Below are 20472 nucleotides of genomic sequence, written 5' to 3' on the forward strand. Positions count from 1 at the left end.
TGCATCACCTCTCAAAGAAGAAATAGCAACAGAAGAAAAATGTACTGGGTTTAAGATTCTGCTATAGTAGTATTTAAAGTGCTGCCTCATTTTCTCACAAGCTAGAGAAGTTACTTTGCTCAAAATTAATTATTCCTTTTTTTCAAGTTGCTTATGAACTAGATTTGTAAAGATTCCTAATTAGCCTAATCATTCCAACCACAGTTCCCTGTCCAAGTCACAAGCTTGGCTTTTTTGAAGATAAAGTAAGACTAGGAAGATTTTTCTAATTTTAGCATTCACCAACCTTGTGACTATGGGCTGATCACTTGGTCTCTCTGTGTTTGTTTCCTCCAATATAAATAGGACTTTGCAATAGTACACACCACATAGAGCTTTGAGGGGATTAAATAACCATGCACACACACACATATACATACTTACATTTAGTACATTGCCTCGTATGTGACAGTACTTAAGCAAATCTAATTAATAATTGGTTGTAGTAATGATAATAGTCCGAGTTGCAATAGCATGGATTAAGATGGTATACGTATAATCACGAGTAGCTACAGACAATATTTAGTGAGCAGTCACTATGTGTCAACAGATACTTTTTTATGCTTGACTTGTATCACCTTATTTAACCAGCAAAACAGTACAATGAGATAAATAAAATGCTCACCTCCATTTTATGGATGAGGAAAACACTAGGGCACAGAAATTAGAGAAATGAATGCAACACAGAAGAGAGAGAGGCATATGTGTTTTAGAAGGTAATAAAATAAAAAGGTTAGAAGAGAAAAAATATTTTCTAGTTGCCTAAGAAAGCATATAAAAATTATCTAGATTCAGAGACAATTTATTAATTAAATGTTAAATGTAAGAACAATTAAGAACAATACAGTTGTAAAAATTTCCTTAAAACTTTAAGAAAATACTGATTTATTGGACTCCTGGATTTGTAATTCCTTTTTTATAAAATATCACTGGAAAAGTAAATTATAAAAAATTTGGCTGACAGCTCTCCTGAAAAGTTTCAACCCTTTTATCATAACACAAAGCAAATGCTAACTCCTGTTATCTCTTTTTTTGTTTTCTTAACATCTTTATTGGGTTATAATTGCTTTACAATGGTGTGTTAGTTTCTGCTTTATAACAAAGTGAATCAGTTATACATATACATATGTTCCCATATCTCCTCCCTCTTGCATCTCCCTCCCACCCTCCCTATCCCACCCCTCCAGGCAGTCACAAAGCACGGAGCTGATCGCCCTGTGCTATGCGGCTGCTTCCCACTAGCTATCTACCTTACGTTTGGTAGTGTATATATGTCCATGCCTCTCTCTTGCTTTGTCAGCATCCTGCCAAGGTCAAACCTGCCACGCTTTCCAACGTATTCTGTAACCATATTTCATGGTAGTTCAAAATTTCTACCTGAAAGATTTGGGAATCATTCTAATCCCAAATTTGAATAGTTCCTGATTTATAAAGGTCTAAAAAATAAAATCACGTACTCTTTCATTTATAAAATTTCTCCTATACTTTTATATTTTTAATTACAAAAAGTCAAACAATATAGATAGATCATGTAAAATGTTAAATCTCTTTTAATTATTTCCATTCCATCCCATGGATAGCTATACTTAACAGTTTATCTATATCCTTCCAGTTCTTTCTCTGTAGTGTTCTCTTAAAAATAAAACACACCAAAAAATTTGTATACTATATATTTATTTGTGACAGCTTTGTTTTTACTTGTCAATTACATATACGAGACATCAGTACCAACAGATCAACTTCACACTTTTTTTTTTTTTTTTTTTTTTTTTAGGTTTTCACTCTTTATTTATAACACACGTTCCACATCCAGGATCCTCTCCAGTCAGAAGTTCTTTGAGACAACGCCGTCAGCCTTGACCAGTTGGAGACTGGAGTCATCTGACTCGCCCATCCTGAGAATGGCCCCACAGATGGCATAGGTTTTAAACTGGCTGTTGAACCTGCCTGTCACCTTGTCAACCTTGACCACGTTCATCTGGATGGACGCGTGGTCCTTGGCGCCTATGATGCGGTTGCTGGCAGAGCATTTCCGCGGAACGTACAGGTCCACGAACTCGCCGGCATCGTTCTGCATGCTGAGGGAGCGTCTGGTGGCACCACAATGAGCGCGAGCGCAGAAAGAACTTCACACTTTTTTAATGGCCATAAGAACCCATGATGTACCTGAATCATAATTATTTATATCCTTTTCTATAGAAATTTTATCTCTATTTGTTTTTATTACAGAGTAATTAATATCTTTATACCCTTGTTCGTATGTGAAAATATTTTTGTAAGATAGATTCTTAAGACTGGAAAAGCTGGATCAGTACATTCTCAAATTTGTAGAGTCTGCCAAATTGCCCTCAGAGAACATTTTCACCAATCCGCACAAGATAAATAATCCTACCAAAAGTGAATAAGAATATGATTTACAAAACCTCAAAAATATTTTGGTATAAATCTAGCAAAACATGTACAGGATCTTTATGCTGAAAGGAACAAAATGCTGATGAAAGATGCCAAAGACCTAAATAATTTGAGAAAAATACTATGCTCAGGGGTTGGAAGGCTCGACATTGTAAAAACATCAGTTGTTCCCAAATTGATACTTATATTTATTGCAATTCTAATGAAATTCCAAGTAGGATTTTTTAGATATAGACAGCCTGATTTTTTAAAGTATATGAAAATTCAAAAGATCTAGAATAACTAAAGTGATTTTGAAAAAGAAGAATAAAGTTGGAGGAATCATTCTACCTAAATTTAAGATTCACTGTAAAGCTATGGTAATCAAGACAATGGGGTATTGGTGAAGGGATAGACACATAGATCAATGAAACATAATAGTGTAGAAATACATGGATAAGTGATTTTTCACAAAATGCAAAAGAATCCAATGGAGAAAAAAATAGTCTTTTCAACAAATAATATTGGAAAAATTGGATATCCCTATGTACTAAAAATAATCTACCCTAAGCCTCATATGTTATCAAAAATTTAACTTAAAATGAATCATGATCTAAATATGAAATGTAAACCCATAAAATATTGTTTTAAATATAGGAGAAAACTTTTATGACCTGGTGTTAGATAAAGAGTTCTTATACATTATACCAAAAGCACATTCCATAAAATAAATAATTATTAATTAGATTTCAACAAAATTTAAAACTTTTGTTCTTCAAACACACTGTTGAGAGAACGAGAAGATAAACTTCAGAATTAGAGAAAGTATTTATAAATTATATATCTGATAATGATCTTGTACCCAAAATATATAAAGAATTCTCAAAACTCAATAATAAGAAAACAAACAACTCAATTTAAATGTTCCTGAAAATACCAAGTTCTGGTGGGAACGTGGAAAAACTGGAACTCTCACATATGTGCTGGTTGGTAGTTTCTTCTTTACCATATGCCTCAACAATACTATTCCTGGGAATTTAAATAAAAATTTATGTTCACACAAAAATCTGTAATGAATATGTAGGTAAGCTCTATTCATAATTTCTAAAAAATTGTAAATAATTCAAAATCCTGGCAAAGGACTGATTTGTCTTTAAAGAAACAAGAAATTCCTGTTAGATCCAGACAATTTATAACTTACAAGAAAGCAAAAGAAAGATGAGCAAAAGTGCCAGCTCCCCATGTCCCTGGTCCCCAAGGATGACACTGAAACAAAAGGGGCCAAATAATATGACGATGTGACATGAGTGTCAGTGTAACCTGTTACTCACTGAGAAGCCAATTTCAATTTAAAGGTAAGCTGTTTTATAGTCTGTCGTTGTACACTAATGGCAGCAAGGCAAAAATTCTCACATCTATTCAAAACACTGGAGGTGATAAGAAACTGCCTCATGACACCTTCCTGGGAAGATAGGTAAGCAGGTGGAAAATGGTCTTGTTCACAAGCTCCGGCATGCTCTCATGTTCCAGGAATATCGCAGGGAATTCTGCCAAGACTTAGATCTGCTGTAGTTAAGCCTTTCCCACATGGCCTATGTGGAGACATGCAAGGCAGACGCTTACTGTATGCCTCAGAAATCCCACTCCTGGGTATTAACCTTAGAGGGTGAAAACTTACGTTTACTCAAAAACCTGTACATGAATATTTATAGCAATCCTAGTCATAATCATACAAACTGGAAATATTCCAAACGTCCTTCAACAGATGGATGAACAAATGTGATACATCCATTCAATGGCATACTACTCAGCTATAAAAGAATGACTGATGTGATCAACAACTTGGATGAAAGCACTGTGTTATGGATTCTAGATTTGTGTTTTGTGTTTTATATGGTAGAATTCCTTTACTCCTTAAACATATTATCCTTATAATTTCATCAAAACATTTGTGTTTTTTCTTTCACATATATTATGAACTGAACTGTGTTCCCTCAAAATTCATATGTTGAAGCCCTAACTGCCAACACGACTGTATTTGGAAACAAGACCTTAAAGGAGATGGTTAAGGTTAAACAAAATCATAAGGGCAGGGTCCTAATCCAATAGGACTGGTGTTCTTATAAGAAGATGAAGAGACACCAAAGCTCTCCTTTTCAGCTCACACACAGAGAAAAGACCATGTGAGGACATGGCGGGAAGGTAGTCATTTACAAGCCAGAGAGAGAGGTCTCACCAGAAACCAACCCTGTCAGCATCTTGATCTTGGACTTCTAGGCTCCAGCACTGTAAGCAAATAAATGTCTGTTGTTTAGGCCACTCAGTCTGTGGCATTTTGTTATGACAGCCCTAGCAAGCTAATGCTATGGAAATTACTTTTTTGTTATGATGCAAATAATGGACTTAACATTTGTTTCTGCCAACATAAACAATGAAATGTCAAAACAAAATGTATTAAATGTTTTCCCAAATGGTCCAAAATGCCACTTTTCTTAGATTAAATTCCTGTTTCATATGGATCTGATCTTGGTTTCTCTATTGTTTTTCATAGATCTATTTGCATATTCCTGTGCCTAAACGATACTGTTTTAATTATAGTAGCTTTTATGCTTCGTTTAATACCTGGTACAATAAGCCTTCACTTATGTTCTCTTGTCAGTTTTCTTAAATAATTTAATTCAATACTGCCCTCAGTTCCATTTGTCTATACAAATACTATTCAAAGTACCAGTTCACAAGGAAATAATAATCTTGCAGCAGAATGTAAATTAAATATAATACTTTGTGTACTGTTTATCTGACAGTTTTCATAGTAAGGCGTTTTCCATAAACAAACCAGTGCATTGATTCTGACACATTCTAATAATGAATTGGAGAAAAAACCATCTACTCATATAAGTTGCAGATTTGTGGACCACACTATAGTAACATCGGCTTAGACTTCCTCAACCATGAATAAGCTAAAACCAGGGAACCATATTTGACCTAGAGGTTTTTAATCAGCCTGCAATAGGGCACAAGTCCCTTATTCTTACGTTTCCTCATCAGTGTTTCTGTTGACTTTCCCACTCTTCCCAGTCTGGGGTACAGAGAAGGAGAACTAGGACCTTCTCAAGGGTTTAGGAAGCATATAATCCCAGGTAAAATTTCTCATATCATTTCTCACTTACCAAATGGTTGAACTTTTATTTTCTTCACAACTGCTGGGTACATTGCTCTGACATCAAATTCTGTATTCTTTCCTGCTCTATTATTTATAGTATAAATTCTGGTTCTTTGGAACTCACAAATCCCTTTTCCTCTCAAGAAATTTCACTTCTTATAATAAAGCCTTGGTGTCTAGACTACTGTTTTGGTTTGTTGTTTTAAAACATTTTTCTTTGTGTGTTTTAAATTCCTTAAGCTATCCTCAGCCCTTCAGGAAAAAAAAAAAAGTGTTAAATGTTAGAGCTTGGTGTGGGTTGAAGTGATAAAAGAGGGAAAAGTAGTAGCATGGAGAAACAGTTACAATCTGGCAAAAACTGACCAACAGAGGAGCCTGGAGTTGGAGTAGAGAGTGAGAGAATACAAGCACAAGTCAGACATGCTTGTGGGACATGAGTATTTCCCAGGGATCTGAAAAATTTGTGGAGCGAATCTCATAAAAAGACTGGACATTGTACACTCATGGAAGAGGAGTCATAGGCAGACAGATCATTCTAGATGAGTCGTAAAAAGAAGGGTGACCCCCACAGTTGAAGAAGTTATAGATATTCAGATTCCATATATATAGTAGACACTTATATGTAGCATATATTTTAACAACAGTCCATTTATTACAGCTATTACACACTATATAATTGAAATAAAATTTTAAAAAAATAGAGAATATGTTGCTGAGTGATTAGGTCATACATTTTCTATAAAAACTGATTTTCTATGAAAATGATTTTCTGTGAAATTAATGAGTAGAGGAATAAAACAGTACAGGATGTGACCCTGGCTTTTGGATGGCAGTCCATCTATAGACCCTCTAGCAGACAGGATTGATGTCTCAGTATTTCACATACATAGCTTCTGTTTCTACTTGCATCTTATCTCTTACAACAAGTTGTAATATTTCAAAAGTACTATAATCGTTTCCTCATCTCAAAGAGTGCTCTTTTTTCATTCATTTACTGAGGTAATATTCTTGTATGTCTCCAATTATTACTTGCAGAAAAAAAAGTTTTATTTAAATCCCCTCCACATGGATAACCTCTCTACTCCTCAAAAAGAATGTACATTTAAAAGAGAAAGAATGCAATAAACTGGTTTCACATGCCATTTATTTATTGATAAGAAAGTCTCCAAATAAAGTTGGAGGGGGGTATGATTTGATACCATGTATAACAACTTTCTATAAAGTTCAATTTGCTTTTACTTTGTAACAGAATGATTTGAAATCTGAACTTTACATATGAATAAAACTTTATATATGAACTTCATATATTACCTTCTTTTTTATTCTTGGTAGATAAAACTGCCTGTTATTTTCCCTCTCATATGTAATATCAATATAATTATAATCTCATTAGCATTTGTATACATGCTTCTTCCTATTCTATTTATTACTACCATCCTTTCCTCTGTTTCTTTCTTATTTTGTCCCAGGCCCATAATACCAGGTCAGCATTTACCTGACAGTGACACTAAAAATAATGAAAGCCAAGATTTATAGAAGGCTTATAAAATGCCAGTCCTTATGTTAAGCATCTTATAATCGTATGTAAATTATTTCATTTCATTCTCACAACAATCCTATAATACAGGTAATAACAGTTTCCCTTGTTGACGAGGAAACTGAAGCTGAATGACTGAGTAATTTCACTGAAGTCCTAAGTAGCTGGAAGTGGAAGAACCAGGATATGAACTAAGATCTGAGTGCAGAGTTAGTGTCATTAGAAATTAAAATAATCCTTTGTACTTAAAACAGTATTCATCTCCTACAAAATTTTTTATTTTCCAAAATTTTCTTTAAGGATGATTTTCTAAAGTTAAAGGTCAAACTAAGAGAATGCATTTGCATTCTCAGAGGATGAATGAACACAAAGCAGTTCCTTTCACTAAATTGCTATCTCCTATCATTAAATTATTATTTCTTACTGCAGTTCTCCTAGCTTCTGTGTTCGCATGTTTTCTCTTCTGCATTTCTATTACTTCTAAATGATCTAGCTGAAATTCTTCTTTCAACTTGAAAACTTTCCAAATAACAGACTTCAGGCTAAGATGTGAGTAGAAGAACATGCAGAAAAAGTGACTCCCCAAACTCCATAAAAAATGACCAGGAAAGCATTAGCACTATATGAAAAGTCATTCCCAAGACCAGAATAAGCTATGAAAGTTATGAGACTCATGTATACTCTATAATCTGAAAGGAAATTAAATACTCCCCTATATGACAAGAAGGAACTCAGGAACTATTCCTTCCCTTGCTCCAGCCTGGAAAAATAGGTTTAATTCAGGCTATGGAAGAAAAGTTGGAACTGGGCAAGGTATTTTGGAGAAGCAAAGAAACTACATGGTCGGAGTAGAGGAGCGGCCCCTTCTCTATTTTTTACAAATCAGCATAAGGAAGGAACACGTTTCATAGATAGGAGGTAAGGAGTGTAGATGTTTAACTGGGGGCACAGGATCCTTCCGGTTCCATGTGCAATTATATACTTAGTATTTTATTTATTTATTTATTTTTGCGGTACGGGGGCCTCTCACTGTTGTGGTCTCTCCCGTTGCGGAGCACAGGCTCCGGACGCGCAGGTTCAGCGGCCATGGCTCACGAGCCTAGCCGCTGCGCGGCATGTGGGATCTTCCCGGACCGGGGCACGAACCCACGTCCCATGCATCCGCAGGTGGACTCTCAACCACTGCGCCACCAGGGAAGCCCTATACTTAGTATTTGATGGAAAATGGTTTAGTATTTTCTATCAAAAAATCGTATTAATATCTTTATTTTAGAGTCTCCGAAAAATTATGAGGAAGGGAAAGTATGTTATCGGGCAAAATTTCATGAAATTAAATTTCTGGAGAATTTTGACTTTCGTTTCAGGCCTCCAGTGAATATGCATTATTTTGAAATAGAAAAAAATTTAACTAAAATATTTCCAGGAAGTGCATGATAGTAGGTCTAAATTTCCCCTCTAAATGTCATCTCCTATTCAGCAGGGCTTAATCCAATTCATTCTTCCCCACAATGTTCTCACTCACACTTGCTTCTCTGTGAGCATTATTCCCCTGACATGACTGCTATTTCCTCCTCAAGGAGCAAGTATAGCACATGAAGATGAAAAGTCAAAATCTTTCTCTTAAACGTAGGAAAATAAGATTATTAAACTGGATTTAACAATGACAAGAAATTTGCCTTTTATAGGCTAATTGGAATGGACAATTATTCTGAAGGTAGCCAGCTATATTAAAAACCAAAACCAAAAACACACAAAAAACAGTTTCAACCAGAAAACTGGAACATGCTTTTAAACAGTGTCCCTATTCAACTAAATTCCAAATATGGGCTTGCAATGGAGAAACGCTGATTTTCTTCCTTGATTCCATATGGTATCTGGTATTAAGAATGAATGACATAGGGTGCAGAAAGGACAAACGGTAGCAGAATTTCAGAAGTGGGAAAGACTACCTAATGATTACAATAGATTTCAGAGCTACAGCTATGCTACAAATAAATAGCCTGTCAGGAGTTAACAAAATGTCCCAAGAGATGTACTATAAAAGTCAGCCACATGCAGAACACATTCAATATAAGACAGCTGTCTTATTTTAAAGTTTAGGGCAATAGTGATTGGTCACCAAATCAATAGGCTGATGTGCAACGGAAGCTCCCTCCTGGGAAACACTGTGTGTTCTTAGAAGATGAAAACATCTTTTGGGACTTGTACACGGTGGTAAAATTTTCAAATATTTAAATAAGGTAAGTAAGTATTCAGACTTTGGATCACCTTCAACGTGACAAAATATATCTGATATTACCCAACATCCTGATCTTTGCCATATAAAAATCCTGTATCAGGTTAGATAGTCCTATTACGGTAGCTTTGCAGTGAGAATCTGGTTAAGACCTGCATTAAAGTAAGTTCTTCGATCTTACTGCACATGAGAGCAAATTGTTTATTTCCTTGCCTCTGAGATGCCAAGGAAAGTAGTTTTCACAAAGACAAATCTAATGAGACTGTTCTACTTGTTGAGAACTGGGCTCAGGAAGCATGTCCTGTCTATTCTGAATTGACCTGCTTCATAACCTTGGTGATCTGGGGTCTGCTTATTTGCTCAGAAAATTCTAAAAAAAAAATAACACAGAGAACACCACTGGGCGTCAATGTGGTTCCTAACTAGAAGTTTTGTTCCGAGTGTATATGGTCCGAGGGATTATCTAATGGGAATATCATAGAGTTGTGGATTTTGGAACTAACAGGAACATTGGAAATCATAAAGTGTGACCCACTGACATCATAGACATGACCAATATTTATTAGATGGAAATGATAAAACCAGATCACATATTTACCTGCCCTCTGTGTTATATCTTATGTGTCAACTTGGCAAGGCCACCATACCCGGATTTTTAATCAAAAACATCTAGATGTTGCTGTGAAGGTATTTTTCAGATGAGATTAACATTTAAATCAACAGATTTTGAGTAAAGCAGATTCCCTCCATAATATGGGTAGGCCTAACCAAATGAATTGAAAGACTTAAGAAGACTGGCCTTCCTGAGGAAGAGAGAAATCGGCCAGCAGACAGCCTTCATACTCAAACTACATAGTCAGTTCTTCCCTGGGTCTCCAGCCTGAAGGTCTACCCCTGCATATTTTGGATTTGCAAGCCTCCATAACTTCATGAGCCACTTCCTTAAAATCTTTCTCTCTGTCTCTGTCTCTGTCTCTCTCTCTGCTCTGTTTGGTTCTGTTTCTCTGGAGAATAGTGACTAATCCACATTTCATCCTGCAAGGGTATCTCATCACACTAAGAGCTATCTAAAATCCTTTGCATGACCTACAAACTCTCCATGATCTGACTGTTGGGAGATCCCTTTAACCTCATTTACTATCTTTCTTCCCCTCATTCACTGTGTCCAACTACACTAACCTTTTAACCTTGCGTTTAGTCCTCTCGTGGAATTTTATTCTCTATAAGAGCCCAGTCCTTTATTTCACTCAGGTCTCTGCTCAAATATCACCCTTAAAGGCTCACAACTCAAAGTGGGGTTCATGAGCTAGCAGCATTGACAAGACCCAGGAGCTTACAAGAAACAAAGAACCACAAACCTCATCCTAGATCAACTGAATCAAAATCTACATTTTAGTAATATCCCCAGCTGACTCATATGCACGTTAACGTTTGAGAAGCATGGATGCAAAGTGTCATTTCCCATCCTTCTTTGGCCCTTTGCCTGCTTCTTCTTTAAGGCACTCATCAGTAACTGACATGATAATATATGTTCATATATCTGTTCATTGACTGTTCCTCCCACTATATTGTAAACCCCAAAAGGCCAGGGACTCTAATCCCAAGACTAGAACCCTTCCTGGCACATAGTAAACCCTCCCTCTCTCTCTTTATATATATATATACCGACACACACAATGAAGAAATGGCAGACATGACAGAATTTTCTTCTTTAACCAGTTTTCTCTGTCTAGAACACTCTTCATGAGCTCTTTGTTCCTTTAACGCTTACTTATAACTTAGGTCTCAGCCAAGACAGTTCTTCCTTTGGGCAAGTTCTTCTTGATTCTTCTTGTGTTGATTGTGCCCTTTGGATGTGCATCCATGTACTACCTCATCAGAATACTTATAATCCTACATAGTAGGTCCTCAATACAGCATTAATGAGTGAATGAATGCTGACTGCAGCAGACAGCTCTTAAATAACCACTCAGCGTTCTCTACCCAGTTTCCCCTAAGCAAATACTGATTTTTGTGTACGTATCAAATCTCCTCCAGTAGGTCATGTACTTCAAACTATATCCGTTCTGCAGACTCAGAGAGTAGGATCTAATTGTCCAAGACAAAAATAGCGGACCCTTTGTCCTTGCCGGGGATTGGTTTAAGAATGGGCATGCACTTCAGTTCTAAGCAAGGAGACATGAGACCACATCTGGGCTCTTAGAAAGGGACTCAAAATGATATAACTCTTTTTCTGCCTCTGGAAAATTTTGGTGTACAGGTTTAATACTCAGAAATGCTATAGCCATCTTGCTAACAGTTAAAAGATGAAGCCAACCTACATGAAAGGGTTTAGAGAAGTGAAGTCAGAGCTTAGACGGTCCTACCCAGGGAATTTTTGTCCTTGTTGAAGATGAATGAGATCAGATTTTAATTATTTGAAACTGGAAACGTTTTTTTTAGGTTGGTAATCTGAGTATTAACTTATACACCTTCCTGGTGTTTGAAAAACAAGAGTGATACTAGTAATTATTAGTGCACATATTCTCTTTTTCTTCCCCAACCAGAACATCCAACAGTACTGAGAGAGTCTTCTGTAGTATAAGTAGCTAACCCTTGAACTTATAAAACTTACTTCTTAGTAGCCATTAATAAATAAGCATTTACCAATGGCATAGCTATTATACTGTAACTGAGAGAATATCAATTTTAATATTAAAATGCAAATCAGGAAATTCTTACTTGTTTTAGCTGTCTGAAAAAGCATTTCTAGACAACTTACATAAATTCTTTAAACAGTGATATAATCAGTACAGATGTTATAATAGTCAAGACCTATGGTATCAGACAGCCAAAAGGAAATAGGAATTAATTGGATGCATTTCAAAAAGTAAGAGTATAGGGAGATTATACCAAATGATTGTCCACCTGCCTAAATTGTTGAAGGATTCTGTGCAGGAACAGTATAAGCAAGATGGCATATTTTAAAGGTAGATTATTCCCTGAAGTAGGTATTAGTGTTACATAGGTAGTTTTTCCTTAAAAGTTTGTGATTTGACTCAATTAGAAATTTAAAAGGACACTCAACAAAAACCTGAATCCAATGCACAAATAAGGATTGCATCCATTTACTCATTCAGCAAATATTAATTAAATACTAGATTGTGCCCAGTACTGAACTAGACACAGGTAATGCAACAGTGAACAAAAACCAGAAACAGTCTATAACCTTATGGAATTCACAGATTAGAGGAGAAAAAATAAATTAAATAATAATGCAATTATATGTTAAGGATGAAAGTAAGTTACTGAAAATTATGCAAGCATATATCAAATAATTTTTAATAAGTCTGGACTATTTGGGAAGCCAGAGAACTAAAAGAGGAGCAGAAGTTAGAAGGAGGTGGCGAGGAGATATCTGAATCAAGGAGTACAGAATTAGCCAAGGCCAGATTGGTTCAAGATGGCAGAGTAGAAGGATGTGCTCTCACTCCCTCTAAAAGCTGAACAATCATCGACAGGAAGAAACTGGAACTCACCAGAAAAGATACCCCACATACAAAGACAAAGGAGAAGCCACAATGAGATGGTAGGAGGGGTGCAATCACAATAAAATCAAATCCCATAACTGCTGCGTGGGTGACTCACAAACTGGAGAACACTTATACCACAGAAGTCTACCCACTGGAGTGAAGGTTCTGAGATTCACATCAGGATTCCCAACCTGGGGGTCTGGCAACGGGAGGAGGAATTCCTAGAGAATCAGATTTTGAAGGCTAGTGGGATTTGATTGTAGGACTTCGACAGGACAGCGGTAAACAGAGACTCCATTCTTGGAGGGCACACACAAAGTAGTGTGCACACTGGGATCCAGGGGAAGGAGCTGTGACCCCATAGAGACTGAACCAGACCTACCTGCTAGTGTTGGAGGGTCTCCTGCAGAGGCAGGGGGTGGCCCTGTCTCACCATAAGGACAAGGACACTGGCAGCAGAAGTTCTAGGAAGTACTCCTTGGAGTGAGCCCTCCCAGAGTCCGCCATTAGCCGCACCAAAGAGCTTGGGTAGGCTCCAGTGTTGGGTGGCCTCAAGCCAAACAACCAACAGGGAGGGGACCCAGCCCCACCCATCAGCAGACAAGTGGATTAAAGTTTTACTGAGCTCTGCCCACCAGAGAAAAAGCCAGGTCTACCCAGTCCCTCGCATCAGAAAACTTCCACAAGCCTATAGATAGCCTCATCCACCAGAGGGCAGACAGCAGAAGCAAGAAGAACTACAATCCTGCAGACTGTGGAACAAAAACCACATTCACAGAAAGACAGACAAGATGCAAAGGCAGAGGGGCTATGTACCAGATGAAGGAACAAGATAAAACCCCAGAAAAACAACTAAATGAAGTGGAGATAGGCAAGCTTCCAGAAAAAGAATTCAGAATAATGATACTGAAGATGATCCAGGACCTCGGAAAAAGAATGGAGGCAAAGATGCAAGAAATGTTCAACAAAGATCTAGAAGAATTAAAGAACAAACAAACAGAGATCAACAATACAATAACTGAAATGAAAAATACACTAAAAGGAATCAATGGCAGAATAACTGCGTCAGAAGAATGGAAAAGTGAGCTGGAAGACAGAATGGTGGAATTCACTGCTGTGGAACAGAAGAAAGAAGAAAGAATGAAAAGAAATGAAGATAGCCTAAGAGACCTCTGGGACAACATTAAATGCAACATTCGCATTACAGGGATCCCAGAAGGAGAAGAGAGAGAGAAAGGACCCGAAAATAGATTTGAAGAGATTATAGTCGAAAACCTCTCTAACATGGGTAAGGAAATAGCCACCCAAGTCCAGGAAGTGCGGAGAGTCCCATACAGGATAAACCCAAGGAGAAACACGCCAAGACACAGAGTAATCAAATTGGTAAAAAGTAAAAACAAAGAAAAATTATTGAAAGCAGCAAGGGAAAAACAGCAAATAACATACAAGGGAACTCCCATAAGGTTAACAGCTGATTTCTCAGCAGAAACTCTACAAGCCAGAAGGGAGTGGCATGACATATTTAAAGTGATGAAAGGGAAGAACCTACAACCAAGACTACTCTACCTGGCAAGGATCTCATTCAGATTTAATGGAGAAATCAAAAGATTTACAGAGAAGCAAAAGCTAAGAGAATATAGCACCACCAAACCAGCTCTACAACAAACGCTAAAGGAACTTCTCTAAGTGGGAAACACAAGAGAGGAAAAGGACCTACAAAAACAAACCCAAAACAATTAAGAAAATGATAATAGGAACATGCATATCAATAATCACCTTAAAAATGAATGGATTAAATACTCCAACCAAAAGACACAGGCTTGCTGAATGGATACAATAACAAGACCCATATATATGCTGTCTACAAAAGACACACTTCAGACCCAGGGAGAGATACTAACTGAAAGCAAGGGGATGGAAAAAGATATTCCATGCAAATGGAAATCAAAAGAAAGCTGGAGTAGCAATACTCATATCAGATAAAACATACTTTAAAATAAAGAATGTTACAAGAGACAAGGAAGGACACTACATAATGATCAAGGGATCAATCCAAAAAGAACATATAAGAATTACAAATATATATGCACCCAACAGAGGAGCACCTCCATACATAAGGCAACTGCTAACAGCTATAAAAGAGGAAACTGACAGTAACACAATAATAGTGGGGGAATTTAACACCTCACTTACACCAATGTACAGATCATCCAAAAAGAAAATTAATAAGGAAACACAAGCTTTAAATGACACAGTAGGCCAGATAGATTTAATTGATATTTATAGGAAATTCCATCCAAAACCAGCAGATTACACTTTCTTCTCAAGTGCACACAGAACATTATCCAGGATACATCACATCTTGGGTCACAAATCAAGCCACAGTAAATTTAAGAAAATTGAAATCGTATCAAGCATATTTTCTGACCACAACTCTATGAGATTAGAAATCAATTACAGGGAAAAAAATGTAAAAAAGACAAACACACGGAGGCTAAACAATACGCTACTAAATAACCAAAAGATCACTAAAGAAATCATAGAGGAAATAAAAAAAATCTTAGAGACAAAAGACAATGAAAACACGACAATCCAAAACCTAAGGGATGCAGCAAAAGCAGTTAAGAGGGAAGTTTATACCTACCTCAAGAAACAAGAAAAATCTCAAATAAACAAGCTAACCTTACACGTAAAGGAACTAGAGAAAGAAGAACAAACAAAACCCAAAGTTAGGAGAAGGAAAGAAATCATAAAGATCAGAGCAGAAATAACTGAAATAGAAACAAAGAAAACAATATCAAAGATCAATAAAATTAAAAGCTGGTTCTTTGAGAAGGTAGATAGAATTGATAAACCATTAGCCAGACTTATCAAGAAAAAGAGGGAGAGGACTCTAATCAATAAAATTAGAAATGAAAAAGGAGAAGATACAACAGGCATCGCAGAAATACAAAGCATCCTAAGAGACTACTACAAGCAACTCTATGCCAAAAAAATGGACAACCTGGAAGAAATGGACAAATTCTTAGAAAGATATAACCTTCCAAGAATGAACCAGGAAGAAACAGAAAATATGAACAGACCAATCACAAGCACTGAAATTGAAACTGTGATTAAAAATCTTCCAACAAACAAAAGTCCAGGACCAGATGGCTTCACAGGTGAATTCTATCAAACATTTAGAGAAGAGCTAACACCCATCCTTCTCAAACTCTTCCAAAAAATTGCAGAGGAAGGAACACTCCCAAACTCATTCTATGAGGCCACCATCACCCTGATACCAAACCCAGACAAAGATAGTACAAAAAAAGAAAATTACAGACCAATATCACTGATGAATATAGATGCAAAAATCCTCAACAAAATACTAGCAAACAGGGCTTCCCTGGTGGCGCAGTGGTTGAGAATCTGCCTGCCAATGCTGGGGACATGGGTTCAAGCCCTGGTCTGGGAAGATCCCACATGCCGCGGAGCAACTAGGCCCGTGAGCCACAACTACTGAGCCTGCGCATCTGGAGCCTGTGCTCCACAACAAGAGAGGCCGCGACAGTGAAAGGCCCGCGCACCGCGATGAAGAGTGGCCCCCGCTTGCCGCTAACTAGAGAAAGCCCTCTCACGGAAACGAAGACCCAACACAGCCAAAAATAAATAAATTAAAATAAATAAATTAAAGTAACTTTCATCTTAAAAAAAAAAAAATACTAGCAAACAGAATTCAACAACACATTAAAAGGATCATACCCCATGATCAGGTGGGATTTATCCCAGGGATGCAAGGATTTTTCAATATATGCAAATCAATCAATGTGATACACCATATTAACAAACTGAAGAACAAAAATCATATGATCATCTCAATAGATGCAGAAAAAGGTTTTGACAAAATTCAACACCAATTCAGGATAAAAACTCTCCAGAAAGTGGGCATAGAGGGAACCTACCTCAACATAATAAACGCCATATATGACAAACCCACAGCAAACATCATTCTCAATGGTGAAAAACTGAAAACATTTCCTCTAAGATCAGGAAGAAGACAAGGATGTCCACTCTCACCACTATTATTGAACATAGTTTTGGAAGTCCTAGGCTCAGCAATCAGACAAGAACAAGAAATAAAAGGAATATAAATTGGAAAAGAAGAAGGAAAACTGTCACTGTTTGCAGGTGACATGATACTACACATAGAGAATCCTAAAGATGCCACCAGAAAAGTACTAGAGCTAATCAATGAATCTGGTAAAGTTGCAGGATACATAATTAATGCACAGAAATCTGTGCATTCCTATACACTGATGATGAAAAATCTGAAAGAGAAATTAAGGAAACACTTCCATTTACCATGGCAACAAAAAGAATAAAATACCTAGGAATAAACCTACCTATGGAGACAAAAGACCTGTATGCAGAAAACTATAAGACACTGATGAAAGAAATTAAAGATGATACCAACAAATGGAGAGATATACCATGTTCTTGGATTGGAAGAATCAATATTGTGCAAATGACTACACTATATACTATATATACAAAGCAATCTGAAGATTCAATGCAATCCCTATCAAATTACCAATGGCATTTTTTACAGAAGTAGAACAAAAATCTTAAAATTTGTATGGAGACACAAAAGACCCTAATAGCCAAAGCAGTCTTGAGGGAAAAACATGGAGCTGGAGGAATCAGGCTTTCTGACTTCAGACTATACTACAAAGCTACAGTAATCAAGACAGTATGGGACTGGCACTAAAACAGAAATATAGATCAATGGAACAAGATAGAAAGCCCAGAGATAAACCCATGTACCTATGGTCAACTAATCTATGACAAAGGAGGCAAGGATATACAATGGAGAAAAGACAGTCTCTTCAGTAAGTGGTGCTGGGAAAACTGGACAGCTACATGTAAAAAGAGTGAAATTAGAACATTCCACAACACCATACACAAAAATAAACTCAAAATGGATTAAAGACCTAAATGTAAGGCCAGACACTATAAAACTCCTACAGGAAAACATAGGCAGAACACTCTATGACATAAATCACAGCAAGATCTTTTTTGATCCACCTCCTAGAGTAATGGAAATAAAAACAAAAAGAAACAAGTGGGACCTAATAAAACTTAAAAGTTTATGCACAGCAAAGGTAACTACTAACAAGACAAAAAGACAACCCTCAGAATGGGAGAAAATATTTGCCAACTAATCAACGGACAAAGGATTAATCTCCAAAATATATAAACAGATCATGTGGCTCAATATTAAAGAAACAAACAACCCAATCCAAAAATGGGCAGAAGACCTAAATAGACATTTCTCCAAAGAAGACATACAGATGACCAAGAAGCACGTGAAAAGCTGCTCAACATCACTAATTATTAGAGAAATGCAAATCAAAACTACAATGAGGTATCACCTCACACCAGTTAGAATGGGCAACATCAGAAAATCTACAAACAACAAATGTTGGAGAGGGTGTGGAGAAAAGGAAACCCTCTTGCACTGTTGGTAGGAATGTAATTGATACAGCCACTATGGAGAACAGTATGGAGGTTCCTTAAAAAACTAAAATAGAATTAACATATGACCCGGCAATCCCACTCCTGGGCATATACCCAGAGAAAACCATAATTCAAAAAGACACATGCACCCCAATGTTCATTGCTGCACTATTTACAATAGCCAGGTCATGGAAGCAACCTAAATGCCCATCGACAGACAGATAGGTAAAGAAGATATGGTACATATATACAATGGAATATTACTAAGTCTTTAAAAGGAACGAAATTGGGTCATTTGTAGAGACACAGATGGACCTAAAGACTTGAAGTAAGTCAGAAAGAGAAAAACAAATATCGTGTATTAACGCATATATGTGGAACCTAGAAAAATGGTACAGATGAACCGGTTTGCAGGGCAGAGGTTGAGGCACAGATTTAGAGAACAAACGTATGGACACCAAGGGGGGAAAGCCGCGGGCGGGGTGGGGGGGGATGAATTGGGTGTTTGGGATTGACATGTATACACTGATGTGTATAAAACTGATGACTAATAAGAACCTGCTGTATGAAAAAGTAAATAAAATAAAATTTTTTAAAAAAGGAATTAGCCGGGCTTCCCTGGTGGCGCAGTGGTTGAGAGTCCGCCTGCCGATGCAGGGGACACAGGTTCGTGCCCCGGTCTGGGAAGATCCCACATGCCGCGGAGCGGCTGGGCCCGTGAGCCATGGCCGCTGAGCCTGCGCGTCCGGAGCCTGTGCTCCGCAACGGGAGAGGCCACAACAGTGAGAGGCCCGCATACCGCAAAAAAAAAAAAAAAAAAAAAAAAAAAAAGGAATTAGCCAATGTCCTAAGGTAGGTGAATTCATACTTTTGAGAAAATAAATGTCTTTTTTGGTTGGAACGCAGTAAACAAAGGTGAGAGTCCCATAAGAAAAATATGAAAATGTAGTAAGATGTTCGCTCATGAGATTCCTTAAAAATTATGTTAAAATTGTCTTCTTTATCCCAAGAACAACAGTAAGCTATTAAATGATATTATGCAGTGGGTATATAAGAGGAGTAGAACTGAGGTCTGTATACGAGAAATGAAAATTGTATTCTGAAAATAACACTCTGCCCTACGGACACAGAAATAGAAATGGTCAAAAGTGAATGTAGGTACACCAGCTGGGGACTATTATGATGATCAAAAGTGAGGGATAATGAAAGCTCTAACTCAGATGATAAAGAAAATTAAGAAAAGTGAACACAACAGGTATTTAAGAAATAGAATCAATAAAATCTGGTAATGGATTTGAAAGCAGAGTAGCAATAAAGAGAGTGAAAGTGGTGGCAATGTGGTGATTTGGAATGAAGGGCCATGAGTTTAATTTTGGACATGCTGAGTTGGAAGCACCTTTGAATTATCTAAGTAGAAATATAAATGCTATTGAGTTCTTAGGTCTGAGGCATAAAGAAGAAGGCTATGGAGATATAGATTTTTGAATAACCTGCATCTAACCGTGATCAACATAAGAATTTTTTAATCTTAAAAATGAATGAATAAGATTACCTTACTAATCTAAGGGGTAAGGGAGAGATTTTGGAGTAAGGAGAACATTGTACCTTGGAGGACACCTAAAGACCTAAGAAGAAAATGAACTTGCAAAGGAGTCATGGAATGGAAAGCCAAGAAAGACAGAAAGAAAGCCAGGAGAGTGTGGGTTTATGGATGCCAACGGAAGAAACCGTGTCAAGAAGAAAGTGGTCTACACTGTAGAATGTTAGGAAATTTTACATACATTGAAAAGTGAAATACATACCTTGTCTCTAGTATTATTTAAACAATTGTTGACTTTAAGAAGAACCATTTATATGAAGTAATGGAGACAGAAGCCAGACAATTGAAGAAATGAACAGGAAGAGGGGAAACAAAGATAATATCTTTTCTTTTGAGAAGTTTGGCTATGAAGGAAGAAAGAGACAGAGGCAGCCTATAACTGGAGGAATTTTTGTTTAAATGTAACTTGCGCATGTTTAAAATATGTGGGGGAGAATCCACTTAAGAAGTAAAACACACATAAAAATACATAGTATAAATACATAATAAATAAACATA

General features: G+C 36.9%; 2 protein-coding genes across 2 annotated transcripts in view; both read right to left on the reverse strand.

The window, feature by feature from the left end:
* The window catches only part of CTNNA3 (catenin alpha 3), a 1586247-nt gene that overhangs the window by 428841 nt on the left and 1136934 nt on the right, over positions 1–20472 (reverse strand). The gene's annotated exons all lie outside the window — the stretch shown is intronic.
* On the reverse strand, positions 1787–2157 carry LOC309834393 (small ribosomal subunit protein eS21-like). Its single transcript, XM_082673109.1, has one exon. It carries the CDS (start codon positions 2114–2116, stop codon positions 1865–1867), a length of 252 nt encoding a protein of 83 aa, XP_082529235.1. The 5' UTR covers positions 2117–2157; the 3' UTR covers positions 1787–1864.

This window comes from Grampus griseus (genome assembly GCF_964374135.1).
Source record: "Grampus griseus genome assembly, chromosome: 16".
Lineage (NCBI taxonomy): Eukaryota > Metazoa > Chordata > Mammalia > Artiodactyla > Delphinidae > Grampus > Grampus griseus.